The 14968-nt window shown below is 32.9% G+C and overlaps 1 protein-coding gene across 6 annotated transcripts in view; it reads left to right on the top strand.

The window, feature by feature from the left end:
• Positions 1-14968, top strand: part of LOC106064033 (trichohyalin-like) — a 58764-nt gene that overhangs the window by 13366 nt on the left and 30430 nt on the right. For all 6 annotated transcript variants that reach the window (XM_056026416.1, XM_056026415.1, XM_056026420.1 and 3 more), the window contains 22 exons: positions 292-441; positions 1352-1417; positions 1517-1612; positions 2748-2918; positions 4397-5128; positions 5252-5289; positions 5736-5856; positions 6322-6485; positions 7002-7162; positions 7578-7710; positions 8057-8137; positions 8432-8530; positions 8986-9070; positions 9218-9340; positions 9689-9766; positions 9998-10102; positions 10403-10537; positions 12887-12966; positions 13115-13199; positions 13361-13417; positions 13656-13775; positions 13868-13914. In XM_056026416.1, coding sequence (XP_055882391.1) covers positions 292-441; positions 1352-1417; positions 1517-1612; positions 2748-2918; positions 4397-5128; positions 5252-5289; positions 5736-5856; positions 6322-6485; positions 7002-7162; positions 7578-7710; positions 8057-8137; positions 8432-8530; positions 8986-9070; positions 9218-9340; positions 9689-9766; positions 9998-10102; positions 10403-10537; positions 12887-12966; positions 13115-13199; positions 13361-13417; positions 13656-13775; positions 13868-13914 — 2927 coding nt within the window. The remainder of the gene's footprint in view (positions 1-291; positions 442-1351; positions 1418-1516; positions 1613-2747; positions 2919-4396; positions 5129-5251; positions 5290-5735; positions 5857-6321; positions 6486-7001; positions 7163-7577; positions 7711-8056; positions 8138-8431; positions 8531-8985; positions 9071-9217; positions 9341-9688; positions 9767-9997; positions 10103-10402; positions 10538-12886; positions 12967-13114; positions 13200-13360; positions 13418-13655; positions 13776-13867; positions 13915-14968) is intronic.

Genomic DNA, 14968 nt, shown 5'->3' with positions numbered 1-14968 from the left:
TGGCCTGATGACACCCTCGTTAACTGTGGACCACAGAAACAGATGACCTTTGCAATATATCTGCCCTATATATTGCAAAGTGTGAAAGGGGAACTTTATTTTTTTTTACTAGTTTCATTGTCATTTCAAACATGAATAAACAATAGCAATAAAACATTAAGATGATAAATAGTAGGATGTGTGGCTCTAACAACTTTAGTCCCATTGTATTCTCTAAGATTTTAACTTTCTACAAAAGGTTAAAAAAACACCTTAAATCTGAGTTATTAGATCTAATTTCAAACCTTGCAGGTATCAGAGTGGGACAGTGATATAGAGGACATGGCCAACCCTCAGGCAATTGATTACTTGGCCAATCCTCCGACAATTGATTACTTGGCCAACCCTCCAACAGCAGCATCCAATGACTCTTTCAATGGCCAAGTTTTCATTAACAACTCAGTATGTTATCTGTATATTGTCAAGTGGAATACATTGCTATGTACTTATTTATATTTCATTATGTTATGACTACTTTTTTTTGCTAACAGAAAAATAATTGTAAGTTAAATTGAGTTAAAAATGAAAGTTATAGTATTATATTAACTCTTTCAGTGTGTATTTTGATCCAAAAAAAATTGAGTTTTCCGGGACGCTAAAAAATTTGCAGGGGTTAGTTTTACTAGAATTGTTTTTTTATTTTATTATATAACCTAACATATCTGATTTAATTTCAAAGACAAATGAACTGGCTACAAAAGTGTAATCAATAAAAATAAATTATTTTAGAAAATATTTTTTTTTATACGTTTGAAGTGAGTACAGAAAAACAAAATATAAAAAAAAAATTAATTTAAAAATCAATATACTGAGAGATTCAGTTTTATAATTCTACATTTAATATGGAAAAATCACAAACCTAAACATATTTGTCACTTTAAATTTTATAAAAGATGAAAAAATGCACTAAAAATTTTTTTTTTGAAATATTTTGGGTCCCTTGATATAAACTAAAAAATATTGTCATTTAAAAATAAAATGACTTGGTCCTGCAACCAATTTACAACTAAAACAAAGAACAATCATTCTCACATGCAGAAAATAAAGAGAGAAATAAAAATTTTAATATTATAACAATAGTGAAACAAATGTTATATTCCAAGTTACTCGCTGAGAGTAACCCCACACTTGCTGGGGCTATCAAAGTTAATCTCTGAGAGAAAGAGTTAAAAAAAACTTATTGCATTAATTTAGTTTCAGAATATTGTTAAAACTAAACAATTGAAAGATCTTTAATTTACTATCAACTTTTTTTTTTTTTTTTTTTTTTTTTTGCTATCAAAGTTTTACGATTGTCAATTTTTTTTCTCAGAATGAAACTGTGGACTTCAGGGATGCATTTACTGTTGAGCTAAACTTTGCCAATTCATTGGAAAAGGTAAAAATTAACAAAATTATCATGTGGATCTAATAGTTTTGCTTAAAACTAGAGCTAATGTGTCTATAGTGATTCTAACAACAACAGTGTTATATTTAGGAATTAGAACAAGTCCCAACAAAAACTGTTGGTCAGCCCATGAATGAAAGCAATGACAAAGAGAGTACTGCTTCTTCCAGTGATTGGGATTCAGAGGTAACCTAGTTGTGTCATTTCTTCAAGAAAGTCAACTGTTACACATGAAATAATTAGACATTTTTATTAGGAAAATGCTACCTGTCAATAGTTGGGGAAAAGTAAAGGCAGTTGGTCATTATTCTGGCCACTTGACACCCTTGTTAATCATAGGTCATAGATACAGATGACCTTTACATTATCTGCCCTATAGACCACATGGTCTTACTTTTTACTTTTTAAAAAATCTTTTTTTAGACCACAATAATTTATTGATTTGATTTGCTTATCTGGAGTATTTTATGTTAATATTTATGTCCAGAAGAACTAAATTCTTCCACTTGTATATTTTTTCATCATGACCTTCACCATTGTGCATTGTATAGACTTTGACATGTTCGTTGGCCACCTCAGAATGCTTAGACTTCAAAAGTTCATAACTACTGTTTGAATAAGGAAACATTTTGATGTGTAACACCACCACCAGTTCTTTGACTTTTGTTGGCATTCAAATGAAATGTATTGACTTATGACAAGAACAAAAAGTATTAGATAAGAGAAAGAAACTACTGTATTTTAATGAACCTTTCACTAGCTAGATGTAGACATGATATATAACAAGATAATTTAACTCCATTCTGTTGGCATCATTTAGTTGTAGAAAAACTATGTTTCATCTTGTAGAGCTTTTTTTTTCATCTAACTGTAGAACCCTATTATTCCATTTTGACATTCCTATCCACATGTAATGCTGGCAAAATTGGTATTTGCTTTGGTGGTAGAGGAACCAGCTGTTTTTCATTTGGATTGCTTTTCTTCTAGAGTTGTTGTCATTGCTTTTTCACTGTCCAAAGCTTTCTTTGTCACAACTCTCCACATAGTGTCATTTAGGGTTATGTCTTTCCAGTAGTCAGTATTGCTTTGAGATACTGTTTGATGACATATCAGAGGTGAGGGGCAATCAGCTTTCCTTGTGCCAGTCTCTAGTTGTCCATAGAGGATAACTTAAGCAATTAATTTCAATTATCAACTTTAACAAGATAAATATTAATCCAAAAATTTCTGTTGAAAGTTTGTTTAATAACATTTCTGAAACTATACATTTGCTACTGGTAATCATTTCAGACATTTTTCACATGTTTTCTCTGTCAAACAGGCAGAAGACCTGCCATCAGGTGATAAAACAACTACAGCTTATATTCCCACTGAACCTCCTCCTGCCCCTAGCTCTCCTAAAGTGAAGGTACAAAACCAAGATATTACAAAGTCTGAAGATGCTGAGGAAGAGTCAGAGTCTGTCAGCTCTTGGGAATTGGAGAGAAAAAAAGTAAGTCAGTAACAGGATCTAATTTATCTAAAAAAATTTCTGTTTAGTTTCTCTTTTTTTGAGACAGGGCTACACACACATTTTGTTTGTGCTATGTTGATATTTAAATTATATATTTATATGGGAATAGGTTTAGAGTGTAATGATTACTTGTTACTTCTTTTCTCTTTCAAGTAGGATAACTTCACTTGTAAATTTAGTCATTGTTAAATATTTTACAGAGCAAATGATAAATGAACACAATAAAATACTAATGAAAGAAGACTTTTGTTTTCAAAGTGGAACTCCTAGTGTTACTGTTAATTATGCAACACTCTGACACCAGATCTTCACATAAACAAAGCAGTTACTTTTATTGTAATAACTTCTGCACTGACACATATGATGTACACTTGGGCTTTTTCAACACTGGTGATATAATGTGTTGAGAAACAAAGTGAGACAGCCTGCTGCTGTGGACCTTATACAAAGGGATTTTCAAGCTTGATAACTGCACTCAAACATTTAGCAAGAATCGTACATGTGGTGCATGAATAGAGAATGCAAGTGCCAGGAAACAAGCTCGGGACTCGAAAGATTCTAATCCTTCTGTTTAGTGAGATCAATACTAACGATAGTGTATCAATTCCAACCAACCATTATGGAGTGGTTGATGAGCATTTGTATATAAAAGGTCTTCCTGACATGGCTGAGAATGCCAATGTGTTGGACAACCTGGTTTTATAAGGTGCTACAACTCTTTCATAAGATGTCCATTAGGAAGGTCTGCTAAATCGGCAAGTTGAAACAACTGGTATGATTGACAAATACAAAGATCTCTGTGTTTGATGGCTGAAGAAGGTGAAGTAATTACCATGACATTGACTCAATAGCAGCATGGCCAACTGGAGAAAGAGAAAGTGGTACGTCGAGAGATCTGTGTGGATGGCTCCATGGGAAACACGTTCTCTGCCTTCTGTGGATCCCACCAATTGACCTCCACCTTCACTGATCAACCTTCACTACCCTATAGTGCACCTTTATCTGTTCAGGACGAACAGATCTAAGAAGGGGGCAATGTAATAACTCTGCTTCTGCACAGATAGTTATGGTGTGCATTAGCGCAATGTTCAACACTGGTGATGGACAGAATGTGGTATGAAACAAAGTGAGACAGCTAAGTTTTAGAGAGAAACAAAACTTTATGCCCTGTGAATTTCATTGTCTCTATTTACCTGATTTTGCTATTTAACAATGAAACTTGTGTAATTATTAATTTCTTTTGTTAAGTCTACGATTTACTGCAGCTTGTTTTCTATTCTCTCATTATGTTATTAGTTATTGTCAATTTGTAATATTCTATGTAGCAAACAGAAAAGTCATTTTAATTTTTTGTTATATGCATTAGTATGCATTTTCATTTATTATTAAATATCAGTGTTTTCCTTTAATCATTATAATAACAAAACAAATTTTTTTTTTTTTTTGGTTCTGTTTAGCAAAAACAGTTGCAGATGGCTGGACCAAATATGGAAGAAGCACTCCCTTGGGGAATAGAACCTGACAATGAACTGGAAATAATGCTTCGGGAGAAACAAGAAGAGCAAATATGGATTCAGAGACAAGAGGAAGAAGAGAGATTGCTTAAAGAAAGAGCAGAAAAAGAAAGATTGACAATTCAAAAAGAGGCAGAAGAACATTATAGAAAAAAATTAAAGGAAGAAGAAGACAAATTAAGACAAAGAGAGGAAGAAGAAAGATTAAGGAGACAAAAGGAAGACGAAGAAAGGATAAAGAGACAAAAAGAAGAAGAAGAAAGGATAAGAAGACAAAAAGAAGAAGAAGAAAGGATAAAGAGACAAAAAGAGGAAGAAGAAAGGATAAGAAGACAAAAAGAGGAAGAAGAAAGGATAAAGAGACAAAAAGAAGAAGAAGAAAGGATAAGAAGACAAAAAGAAGAAGAAGAAAGGATAACGAGACAAAAAGAGGAAGAAGAAAGAAAAGTGGAGGAAACTGAACGAATAAGAAAACAAGAGGAGGAAGTGGAAGATATATACATACAAAAGAAGCAGTTATTAAATGCCAGATTTGAATTAGATACAGAAAAAAGAGAAGAAAACAATAATCTTGAATGGGAACGTGAAGAGATGGAGAGACAAGCTGAGCTAGAAGAAGCTTGGGAACTTGAGGAATTCAAGAAACAAGAAATATTAAGAAAAACTGTTGATGAAGTAAGAAGTTTTTATATTTTAGGCGAATTTCTGTGATTTCTATTAACAATAATAAAAATATAGACAAGTAATCATTGAAATCTTTTGATAAAGTTTTGATATAGGTTTCAATTGTTCTTTCAGAAGTTCGATCAACAAATTGCAAACTCAACTTCTGCTCCGTAAGTCAAAATTTTGTTGCCATATATGTTAACCTACAATTCTTTTTAGTAACACATTCCATCTATATGATATAGAATAAATTCATTTTTCTGAGCTAGAGTTACAAGAATTAGGGTACCCATTTATATACAAGCTTATTTGGATTTAGGGTATTGGATTATCCATTTATTTTTGAAGGTATTTGGATTTCAATCTGTAAGGGTATAAGAGTTTCCTGTTTATGGAAGCTTTTAGGTAAGGCAGTTTCAGTTGTTGTTTTTTTTTTTATCTGTTTCATCAGACAGTAGTGGCCTCATAGTTGTCATGAAAATTATGAGAATTAGAGTTATCTCCAGTTTCTATGATTATATTAACCTATGACATTTTTCTTGTTTTTGAATACATTGATGAAAAGACATCAAACTGTTAATTTGCCTTTACATAACAAGTTAATCTCTCCACATAGCTTGGATCTGATGACTGCTGTAGTGGACTATGACAGAAAGCAGCCATTGAGTAATGCTGATACCCCTCCACACTATAGGCCTGTTCCATTCAAGTCACCAAAAGGAATAAAATCTCAAGGAGTAATGGATTACTTTTATATTTTGAAAATAAAAATCAAACCTTATTATATGAACAAATTGTATTGCTTGTTTGAAATATTCAATATTACAGAGTTACCAGAAGAAATTAACTTTGAGATTATTTAGCAATATAACATGGTTTTTATTATGCATTTGTATTGTTAAGAAATGTTCTCCCAATTTTATGAGGTTATTAGAATTATATATTTGCATATGTATGTATTTTGATTATCAAAGTTATTGTAAATTATCTTAATTAATTACACTAGTTTGTCTAAACAATTTTATATATTTTTATTTAGAACTCTTTAGTTGGATGGCAAGAATTTTTTTTTAATCAAAGAGTGGAGTTTTTCCTGTTTAAAAAGACTTCAAAACAAAAACATCAAGTGTATTAAAAAAAAACATATCAAACAATTTGAATGTTTATTGTATTGAGCTTGAACTTGTTCTTTCTGGCTGCAGTTGCTGAACACTTACACAAGCAGCACAAGTTCTTCAGCTGTAGACGAGATCAAACAGAGGCTACAGGTGACCTCTTCTTTGTCTCCTGCCCAGTTCCAGCAAGTGTCAAGTGAGATGAATGAGGATGATGAATCACAACTTTCTGACAATGCTGGAGATGATAGGTGCATTGTTCATTTCATCCTCATCTAAAATTGTTCTTTTTTCCCATTCAACATTTTTTACCACATTTCAAGATTCACAGTCAAGAAGCTTTAGGTCAATGTAGTCCTTAGATCAAACTTACATTCAAATGCTAGGATAATGACCAACACAGATTCTTTTGCTAAATATTTGTTAGATTCTATTGGTACTTTCTAGCCAGCACAATACTTGCTTTGTTTAGACGCTCTTGGCCTATCAGTGAATATGAGGCTTGAAATATACAAAATGTGGTCAAACCTTTAACTGAAGGCTCAAATTTCACATCTATTTCAAGAGTTGTCCATAGAAAACATTCTTGTTTCAAACATAACATTATTCAGGACTATACAAGTTGCTCATCACTCTGCTGGCTCTTCTGTAATCTTTTTTTCTATCAACACCATTGATCTTAAGCTCCTTCAATACTGAACTTAGTGTACAGAATCTAACAAATGTATCTTCAGTTTCATGTTTGAACTCCATGCTTTGTATCACAGAGTCAAGCTTCCAGTCTCCTACTACCCAGGCATGTACAGACCAAATGACCCTCTTGATGATGATGCACTGAGCTACACATCAACAGAAGTGGAAGACAATAGCTACACCACTGTTTCCTATTGGAAGGACAGAGAATTCTTTTCTAATATTAATTTAGAAGGTACCGGTATATGTTCATTTAGATAGGATCTTGGTCTGCTGATTTATTCTTTGGAGACTAGTCTTATACAATTTCAAAATGTTTTTGATTTTTTTTTAGTTATCAGTTTTGTTACACATTTGAAAAAAAACAATTTCCTTATTAAAATAATAGGGCATTAATATTTGTTTATGTATGCAGTCAAATTGGGTTCATCATACCACATCTGAAAGTGATAGTTTTGGTCTGGGATCAACAGTATGATAGGATTAGTTGAAGTACTTTAGGATTTGGTCTGAATAATTGGCTTGTCCTATTAATGAGCTATTTAATTAACTGGACTTCACAGTAAATCATTACGTCTGCTGGCTAGTGTTTCTTAATAATTTCAAAATGTTTTAATTTTATTGATATTTAAATTTGATTGTTTTGTTAGACCCAACTGCTCTTCTGAGAGTCCAAGAGTATGTGAGAGATGCTAGACGACTATTTGAACAAGAAAAGAACCAGAGGGTTGTGTTTGAAAACAAACTGAAGGTTGCAGCAAATGAGAAAAGTGAAATTCTTAGGTATATTACCTTTAGTTTTAACATGTTTAAAATTAAGATAATTTTATTGGTCCAGACCAATGGACATTCAGTTTGACAACAAAAGTCTACAATAACAATATAGATGCAAACACTAACAGCTTTGACACACAAAACATACACACACATGACCAGCACTTTATGAATAAGGCTACTTTGTGCTTCCAATGACAACAAGTGACTTTGAAACATCATGACTGATTATAATAGAAGTCATCTAAGATTTGACCAAAAAAATAGTGAAATAATGAAGTTTTATACTGCTTTGAATGTTGTTGTTTTTTGTGAATCTACTGTTGTGTAATTTTTAAAATTTGTTTTACTTTAGAAAACTTCAAAACAATAATCAAGAAAAGTCAGATTTGGAACAGAAAAATCTAGTATTAAGTCAGGAAATCCGATCACTTCAGTAAGTTTGGTACACAATAAGTGACATCAAACAAATGTTAATTTAATACATTAATGAAATAATCAATAATATTGGCTTTGTTGATTTAGTGTCTTTTTGTTTCTTAAGTCTAAAAGAGTTGATGGTAAATAAATATAACATCTAATCACTCAACCTTCAAACTTGACAAATGGTTGAGGAATGTGCACAACTATACATCTTTATTTTTGTGCTAATTGTATGCCAATGTTTGTTACTGTATTATTATTGTCCACACATATTTGAAAAGTCCCTTTTGTTCCCATCACCAATCAGACTTCAAATCTCCAATGAACAAGAAGAAAGACAAAATGCCCAAGTGTTGTTGACCAAAACAAAAGAACAATTGGAAAGAAAAGAAAGTCAATTCTCCAGGTCTGTACAAGTGTTCAATGATTGACAGAAAAGCAAAATTTCAATTGTTAAGTTTATATGAGTGACATACTTTTGCTGAAAAATGATAAAATTTATGAAAATACTTACAACAATTTCTTCTTGACAAAGTTTTAAATGGGCACTCTAAAAATGACTGCATCAAGTGATTGATAAATATTGATATTCTGCATAATTTCAGATATAGACATTTTATGTTATTAATATCAAACTTTAGTATCTTTACTGAGTCAGTACCACTTTATTTAGTATCACTTTATCAAGTATCATTTAATGTTGTTATTTAGTTGAGTGACCTTCGATGTTTTTAAATTAGTTGAGCTTGAAGTTCCTAGCCTTCTGTGCCTGTCATTGATTTCAAATGATGTGTGTACATTGTATAGATAGTTTATGTAAATATAACTTGACATTTTCATTAGAGACTTTGTTTCTTTCAGTGAACTAGAAGCTAAACAATCAGCTGAACTGGAAATGAGAAATCTTCTGAATGATCTTCGTTCTGCTAAAAATAGTATTCAGGAAGTAAATACTTTCATTCTTACATCGCTTATAGCAGCGTAATAAGTTTTTTTGACATAGCATTTATACTACATACATACAGACATAATACATTGAATGGGTTATTGTTGATGAAATTCATTGGTTTGATTTGTTGTTTTTGTTTTTTAGCTGAAAAAAGAAAAAGAAGAACTAGAAAGGCAAATGGAACATATTAGTAATGCCCGAGATGCCCAGAAAAAAATGAATGATGACCAACAAAAATTGATTCTCCAATTGCAGCACACAACCAGGGTACATTGATCTCTCTTGTTCTTTCATCTTCAGTAACTGAGTCTCTGTCACTTCAGAACTTCTCCTTATGAGTGTTTTTGAAACTGTTTTGTGTGGCTATTCAGAACTCTCTTAAGGACTTTGTAGCCTGAAACCTTTATTTCTTTCTCTTTATTTGTTTTTTTAGATGATTAATGCTTTTAAAAAACCATTTTGATTTGAAACCTGAGAAACATAAATGAATTTGACATTTTAATGACTTTTGTATTGATATTATAAAATTAGTTAGACAATTCTTCTATATATTTATAGGGATGATTGCAATTGTTTTCTTTTATTACTTTAAAAAAAAAATATCTAAATGTTTAGGAGAGTTCCTCATTGGAATCTTCCCTTGATTCAACGGGCAGGCTTGACAAACACAACCCAGAGCTCTACGCACTTCAGGTAAACAAATTGTATTCTCTTAGAACATTACACAGAATTGTGATCATGAGGAAACAAATATTATTATCTAATAATGAAATTAGTGTCAGATATTGTCATAGGGAATTAAATATTTAAATAATTTTGAATTATTTTCTCAGAAAGACAATGTCCATATTAATCTTTCTTCTTTCTTATTAGTAGAATCTTTGAAGGATTTTACTTCTTTCTTTTTTTGTCTTCCTACCAAAGATGGAACTTGATCAGCAGAGACGAAGATTCAAAGATGAACTAGCCATGTTGGCTGGGGAAAATGAAGAGTTAGCTGCTAGAAATGAGGAACTTAAAAATTCATATGTAAGTAGAATATTCAATTAGTTTCTTCACATTTCTTACACAACAGACTTGATACGTGTCTGGCTTTTAGTAGATTAAGATGAATTTTATTCAATTGTTATTGATATACAATTTTCAATGCTTGATTTATAATGTTAAGAAATTAGTTCAGTTTGGCATACCTTACATTTAATAATGTTTAGAAATTAAGTGAAGATGTCTTAGATCAGTCTGCCTCATTTTACATTTTATAATGTTTAGAAATTAAGCGAAGATATCTTAGATCAGTCTGCCTCATTTTACATTTAATAATGTTTTTAGAAACTAAGTGAAGATGCCTTAGACCAGTCTGCCATACATTACAACCGTCAACTGGCAAATCTAGACAAAGAGATCAGTTCTGTGCAGTCAGCTCTTGAGAGAGAACATGCATCTAAAGAAAAACTGGAATTGGAGGTCTGTCAACATTTTTTTTCTTATCTTTAAAAAAAAATTGTAAATTATTACTTTAATGTTGAGTGTTTTTTTTAACTTTGATTTGAAGACATATACCAGTCCATTCAGCTCTACCTGACTTCTCTTTACAGGCATTGGAGAAACAATAATAAATGTTAATTATGCTGGTCACTTATCACCATTGTTGACCTCAGTCACTGATGGCGATGAACTTCTTTGACTGTCCAGAGAAAAAAAGCTCTTAACTCCCAGTCACTTCATCCCTACTACTTAAACCTGTGGCCATTTCATCCCAAGGCACTTCATTCTCAGACATTTCATATTTCATAAAGTATTAAGTTGTGGTCATAAAGTATCAAGTTGTGGTCATCAAGTATCAAATTGTGGTCATCAAGTTGTGGTCATCAAGTATCAAGTTGTGGTCATCAAGTATCATGTTGTGGTCATCAAGTTGTGGCAATCAAGTATCAAGTTGTGGTCATCAAGTATCATGTTGTGGTCATCAAGTTGTGGTCATCAAGTCTCATGTTGTGGTCATCAAGTTGTGGCCATCAAGTATCAAGTTGTGGTCATCAAGTCTCATGTTGTGGTCATCAAGTTGTGGCCATCAAGTATCAAGTTGTGGTCATCAAGTATCATGTTGTGGTCATCAAGTATCAATTTGTGGTCATCAAGTATGATGTTGTGGTCATCAAGTATCATGTTGTGGTCATCAAGTTGTGGTCATCAAGTCTCATGTTGTGGTCATCAAGTTGTGGTCATCAAGTATCAAGTTGTGGTCATCAAGTATCAAGTTGTGGTCATCAAGTCTCATGTTGTGGTCATCAAGTTGTGGTCATCAAGTATCAATTTGTGGTCATCAAGTATCATGTTGTGGTCATCAAGTTGTGGTCATCAAGTCTCATGTTGTGGTCATCAAGTTGTGGCAATCAAGTATCAAGTTGTGGTCATCAAGTTGTGGTCATCAAGTATCAAGTTGTGGTCATCAAGTATCATGTTGTGGTCATCAAGTTGTGGCAATCAAGTATCAAGTTGTGGTCATCAAGTATCATGTTGTGGTCATCAAGTTGTGGTCATCAAGTATCATGTTGTGGTCATCAAGTTGTGGTCATCAAGTATCAATTTGTGGTCATCAAGTATGATGTTGTGGTCATCAAGTATCATGTTGTGGTCATCAAGTTGTGGTCATCAAGTCTCATGTTGTGGTCATCAAGTTGTGGTCATCAAGTATCAAGTTGTGGTCATCAAGTATCAAGTTGTGGTCATCAAGTCTCATGTTGTGGTCATCAAGTTGTGGTCATCAAGTATCAATTTGTGGTCATCAAGTATCATGTTGTGGTCATCAAGTTGTGGTCATCAAGTCTCATGTTGTGGTCATCAAGTATCAAGTTGTGGTCATCAAGTATCAAGTTGTGGTCATCAAGTATCATGTTGTGGTCATCAAGTTGTGGCCATCAAGTATCAAGTTGTGGTCATCAAGTATCATGTTGTGGTCATCAAGTTGTGGTCATCAAGTCTCATGTTGTGGTCATCAAGTTGTGGTCATCAAGTATCAAGTTGTGGTAATCAAGTATCAAGTTGTGGTCATCAAGTCTCATGTTGTGGTCATCAAGTTGTGGTCATCAAGTATCAAGTTGTGGTCATCAAGTATCAAGTTGTGGTCATCAAGTATCATGTTGTGGTCATCAAGTTGTGGCCATCAAGTATCAAGTTGTGGTCATCAAGTATCATGTTGTGGTCATCAAGTTGTGGTCATCAAGTCTCATGTTGTGGTCATCAAGTTGTGGCCATCAAGTATCAATTTGTGGTCATCAAGTATCATATTGTGGCTATCAAGTTCTGGCTATCAAGTTGTGGTCATCAAGTATCAAGTTGTGGTCATCAAGTTGTGGTCATCAAGTATCAAGTTGTGGTCATCAAGTATCAAGTTGTGGTCATCAAGTATCATGTTGTGGTCATCAAGTTGTGGTCATCAAGTATCAAGTTGTGGCTATCAAGTTGTCATCATCATGTATCAAGCTGTGGTCATCAAGTTGTGGTCATCAAGTATCATATTGTGGTGGTGATGCAGATCCCTTATTCCTTAACAATCTTTGTTTTGATCATCATCTTCCCTGACCTATTGATGTACAGCTATTACTTCACAAACATTTGAAAACAACCTTATCTATCAACAATATCTTGCAGATTTAATCATTTTTAAAATAAAATACCAGGAGATTAAATGACCAGAGATCAAGTGACCAGCATTTAAGTAACTGGAGATTCCGTGACCAAACACCATTAACATCATTTTATGATGTGCATGTTTTCATTGTAAAAATAAATGATTCCAATGTTTTCCTCTAGATTGAATCTTTCAAAACAAGACTGCTCACTTCTAATCAAGAAATGGAGAAAGCTATTAGTGCTAGAAATGAAATGGAAAGGTTTGTTATTGTTTTAGCTTTTCATAACAAGATTTAAAAAAAAAAACACAACAAATTAAATTTGAATTTGCTATAATCTTTTGATTCACTATTTTAAAAGTTGTTTGCTTATTGCCTTTGCCTTGTAGCTCTATGTTCTATTCCCCAGAGATCATAAAAGAGACAAAGAAACATGGCTTAATGAACTGGAAAGGAAAGAGAGAGAATTGAAAGAGAACAAAGAAGAAAACCAGGTTATTATTCACATTTGTAATAATAAGAATAATTACATTTTTATAGAGCCCTTTACAAACATATAATACATTCTTTTGGTCAAGTTTGGTTGTGGAGAAAAGAAACCTTAGTTATTGAACAATTCAAAGTTATCAATCAATTTTTATTTTGATTCTTTCAGAATCTAAGTCAGCTGTTACATAACACTGAAGCCAGACTCAATGTGATTGAAAATGAGGTTTGCTAAATTGTGCTTCGATTTGTAGAATAACATCTTTGAATGTCAAAAATTAAAATATCACATTTTAATACTAAACTAGTGTATATTCATAAGTATTAATTAAAATATCATATTTTTAATACTAAACAAGTCTATTCAGAAGTATTATTTTTTTTATTTATCATTCATAAGTTTTTAAAAACATTTTATTGCAATTATGTCTGAAACAAATATTGTACCTTCTTTTATGTGACAGCTACATGTTTCCAACACATCCTTGACAGAGAGAAGTTCACAGTACCAACTTATGAAACATGAGCTGGACAGACAGATAGCAGCACAACAAACTTTGGACCAAAACTATAGGCAAGAGAAAGTGAGTCATATGTTTGTATTTGTTAATATTTGGGTAGTAAATTTATTGTAGATTTGACCATGAGGAAATTATATTTTTTCTCTCTATCTCAGGAATTGAATATCAAACTGCAAACTAAAATTGAAACCTTACAAGAACGGTAAGTCAAAAGATTTTTTTGGCTAGTGTATAGATAATTCCATTTTTAATTTTCATTGACATTATTTTGTTTCTTGTTACAACATCCTGACATTATTTTGTTTCTTGTTACATCATCCTGACATAGTTTTGTTTCTTGTTACAACATCCTGACATTATTTTGTTTCTTGTTACAACATCCTGACATTGTTTTGTTTCTTGTTACAACATCCTGACATTGTTTTGTTTCTTGTTACAACATCCTGACATTGTTTTGTTTCTTGTTACAACATCCTGACATAGTTTTGTTTCTTGTTACAACATCCTGACATTGTTTTGTTTCTTGTTACAACATCCTGACATTGTTTTGTTTCTTGTTACAACATCCTGACATAGTTTTGTTTCTTGTTACAACATCCTGACATTGTTTTGTTTCTTGTTACAACATCCTGACATTGTTTTGTTTCTTGTTACAACATCCTGACATTGTTTTGTTTCTTGTTACAACATCCTGACATAGTTTTGTTTCTTGTTACAACATCCTGACATAGTTTTGTTTCTTGTTACAACATCCTGACATTGTTTCTTGTTACAACATCCTGACATAGTTTTGTTTCTTGTTACAACATCCTGTATGTTGACCAGCTTTCACTGCCATAAAGGAGAGTGCTCACAACACAGGCGTTGTAGACTAGGATTTTGGTCAACATACATGTACCAAGAGCACAGATTGAATAGTTTCCACTTGCGCTGCCTGAGACGCATAATGGGCATCTCTTGGAGGGACCATGTCTCCAATCAGGAAGTTTTGAGACTGGCCAATATGAACAGCATGTATGCTCTCCTGACACAAAGGAGATTACGCTGGCTCGGACATGTCACCCGCATGCCAGATGGTAGAATCCCGAAAGATATCTTATATGCTGAGCTTGTGGAAGGAGTCAGACCCAAGGGCCGCCCAAGACTAACATATAGAGATGTCTGCAAGCGAGACATGAGAGCCTCAGGCATCAGTGAAAGTATGTGGGAAAACATAGCCAAAGACCGGAGTGCATGGAGACAGACTGTGCGTGCTG

This window comes from Biomphalaria glabrata, chromosome 4 (genome assembly GCF_947242115.1).
Source record: "Biomphalaria glabrata chromosome 4, xgBioGlab47.1, whole genome shotgun sequence".
Lineage (NCBI taxonomy): Eukaryota > Metazoa > Mollusca > Gastropoda > Planorbidae > Biomphalaria > Biomphalaria glabrata.
The sequence above is the reverse complement of the archived record's forward strand: the minus strand, read 5'-3'. Positions and strand labels throughout refer to the sequence as shown.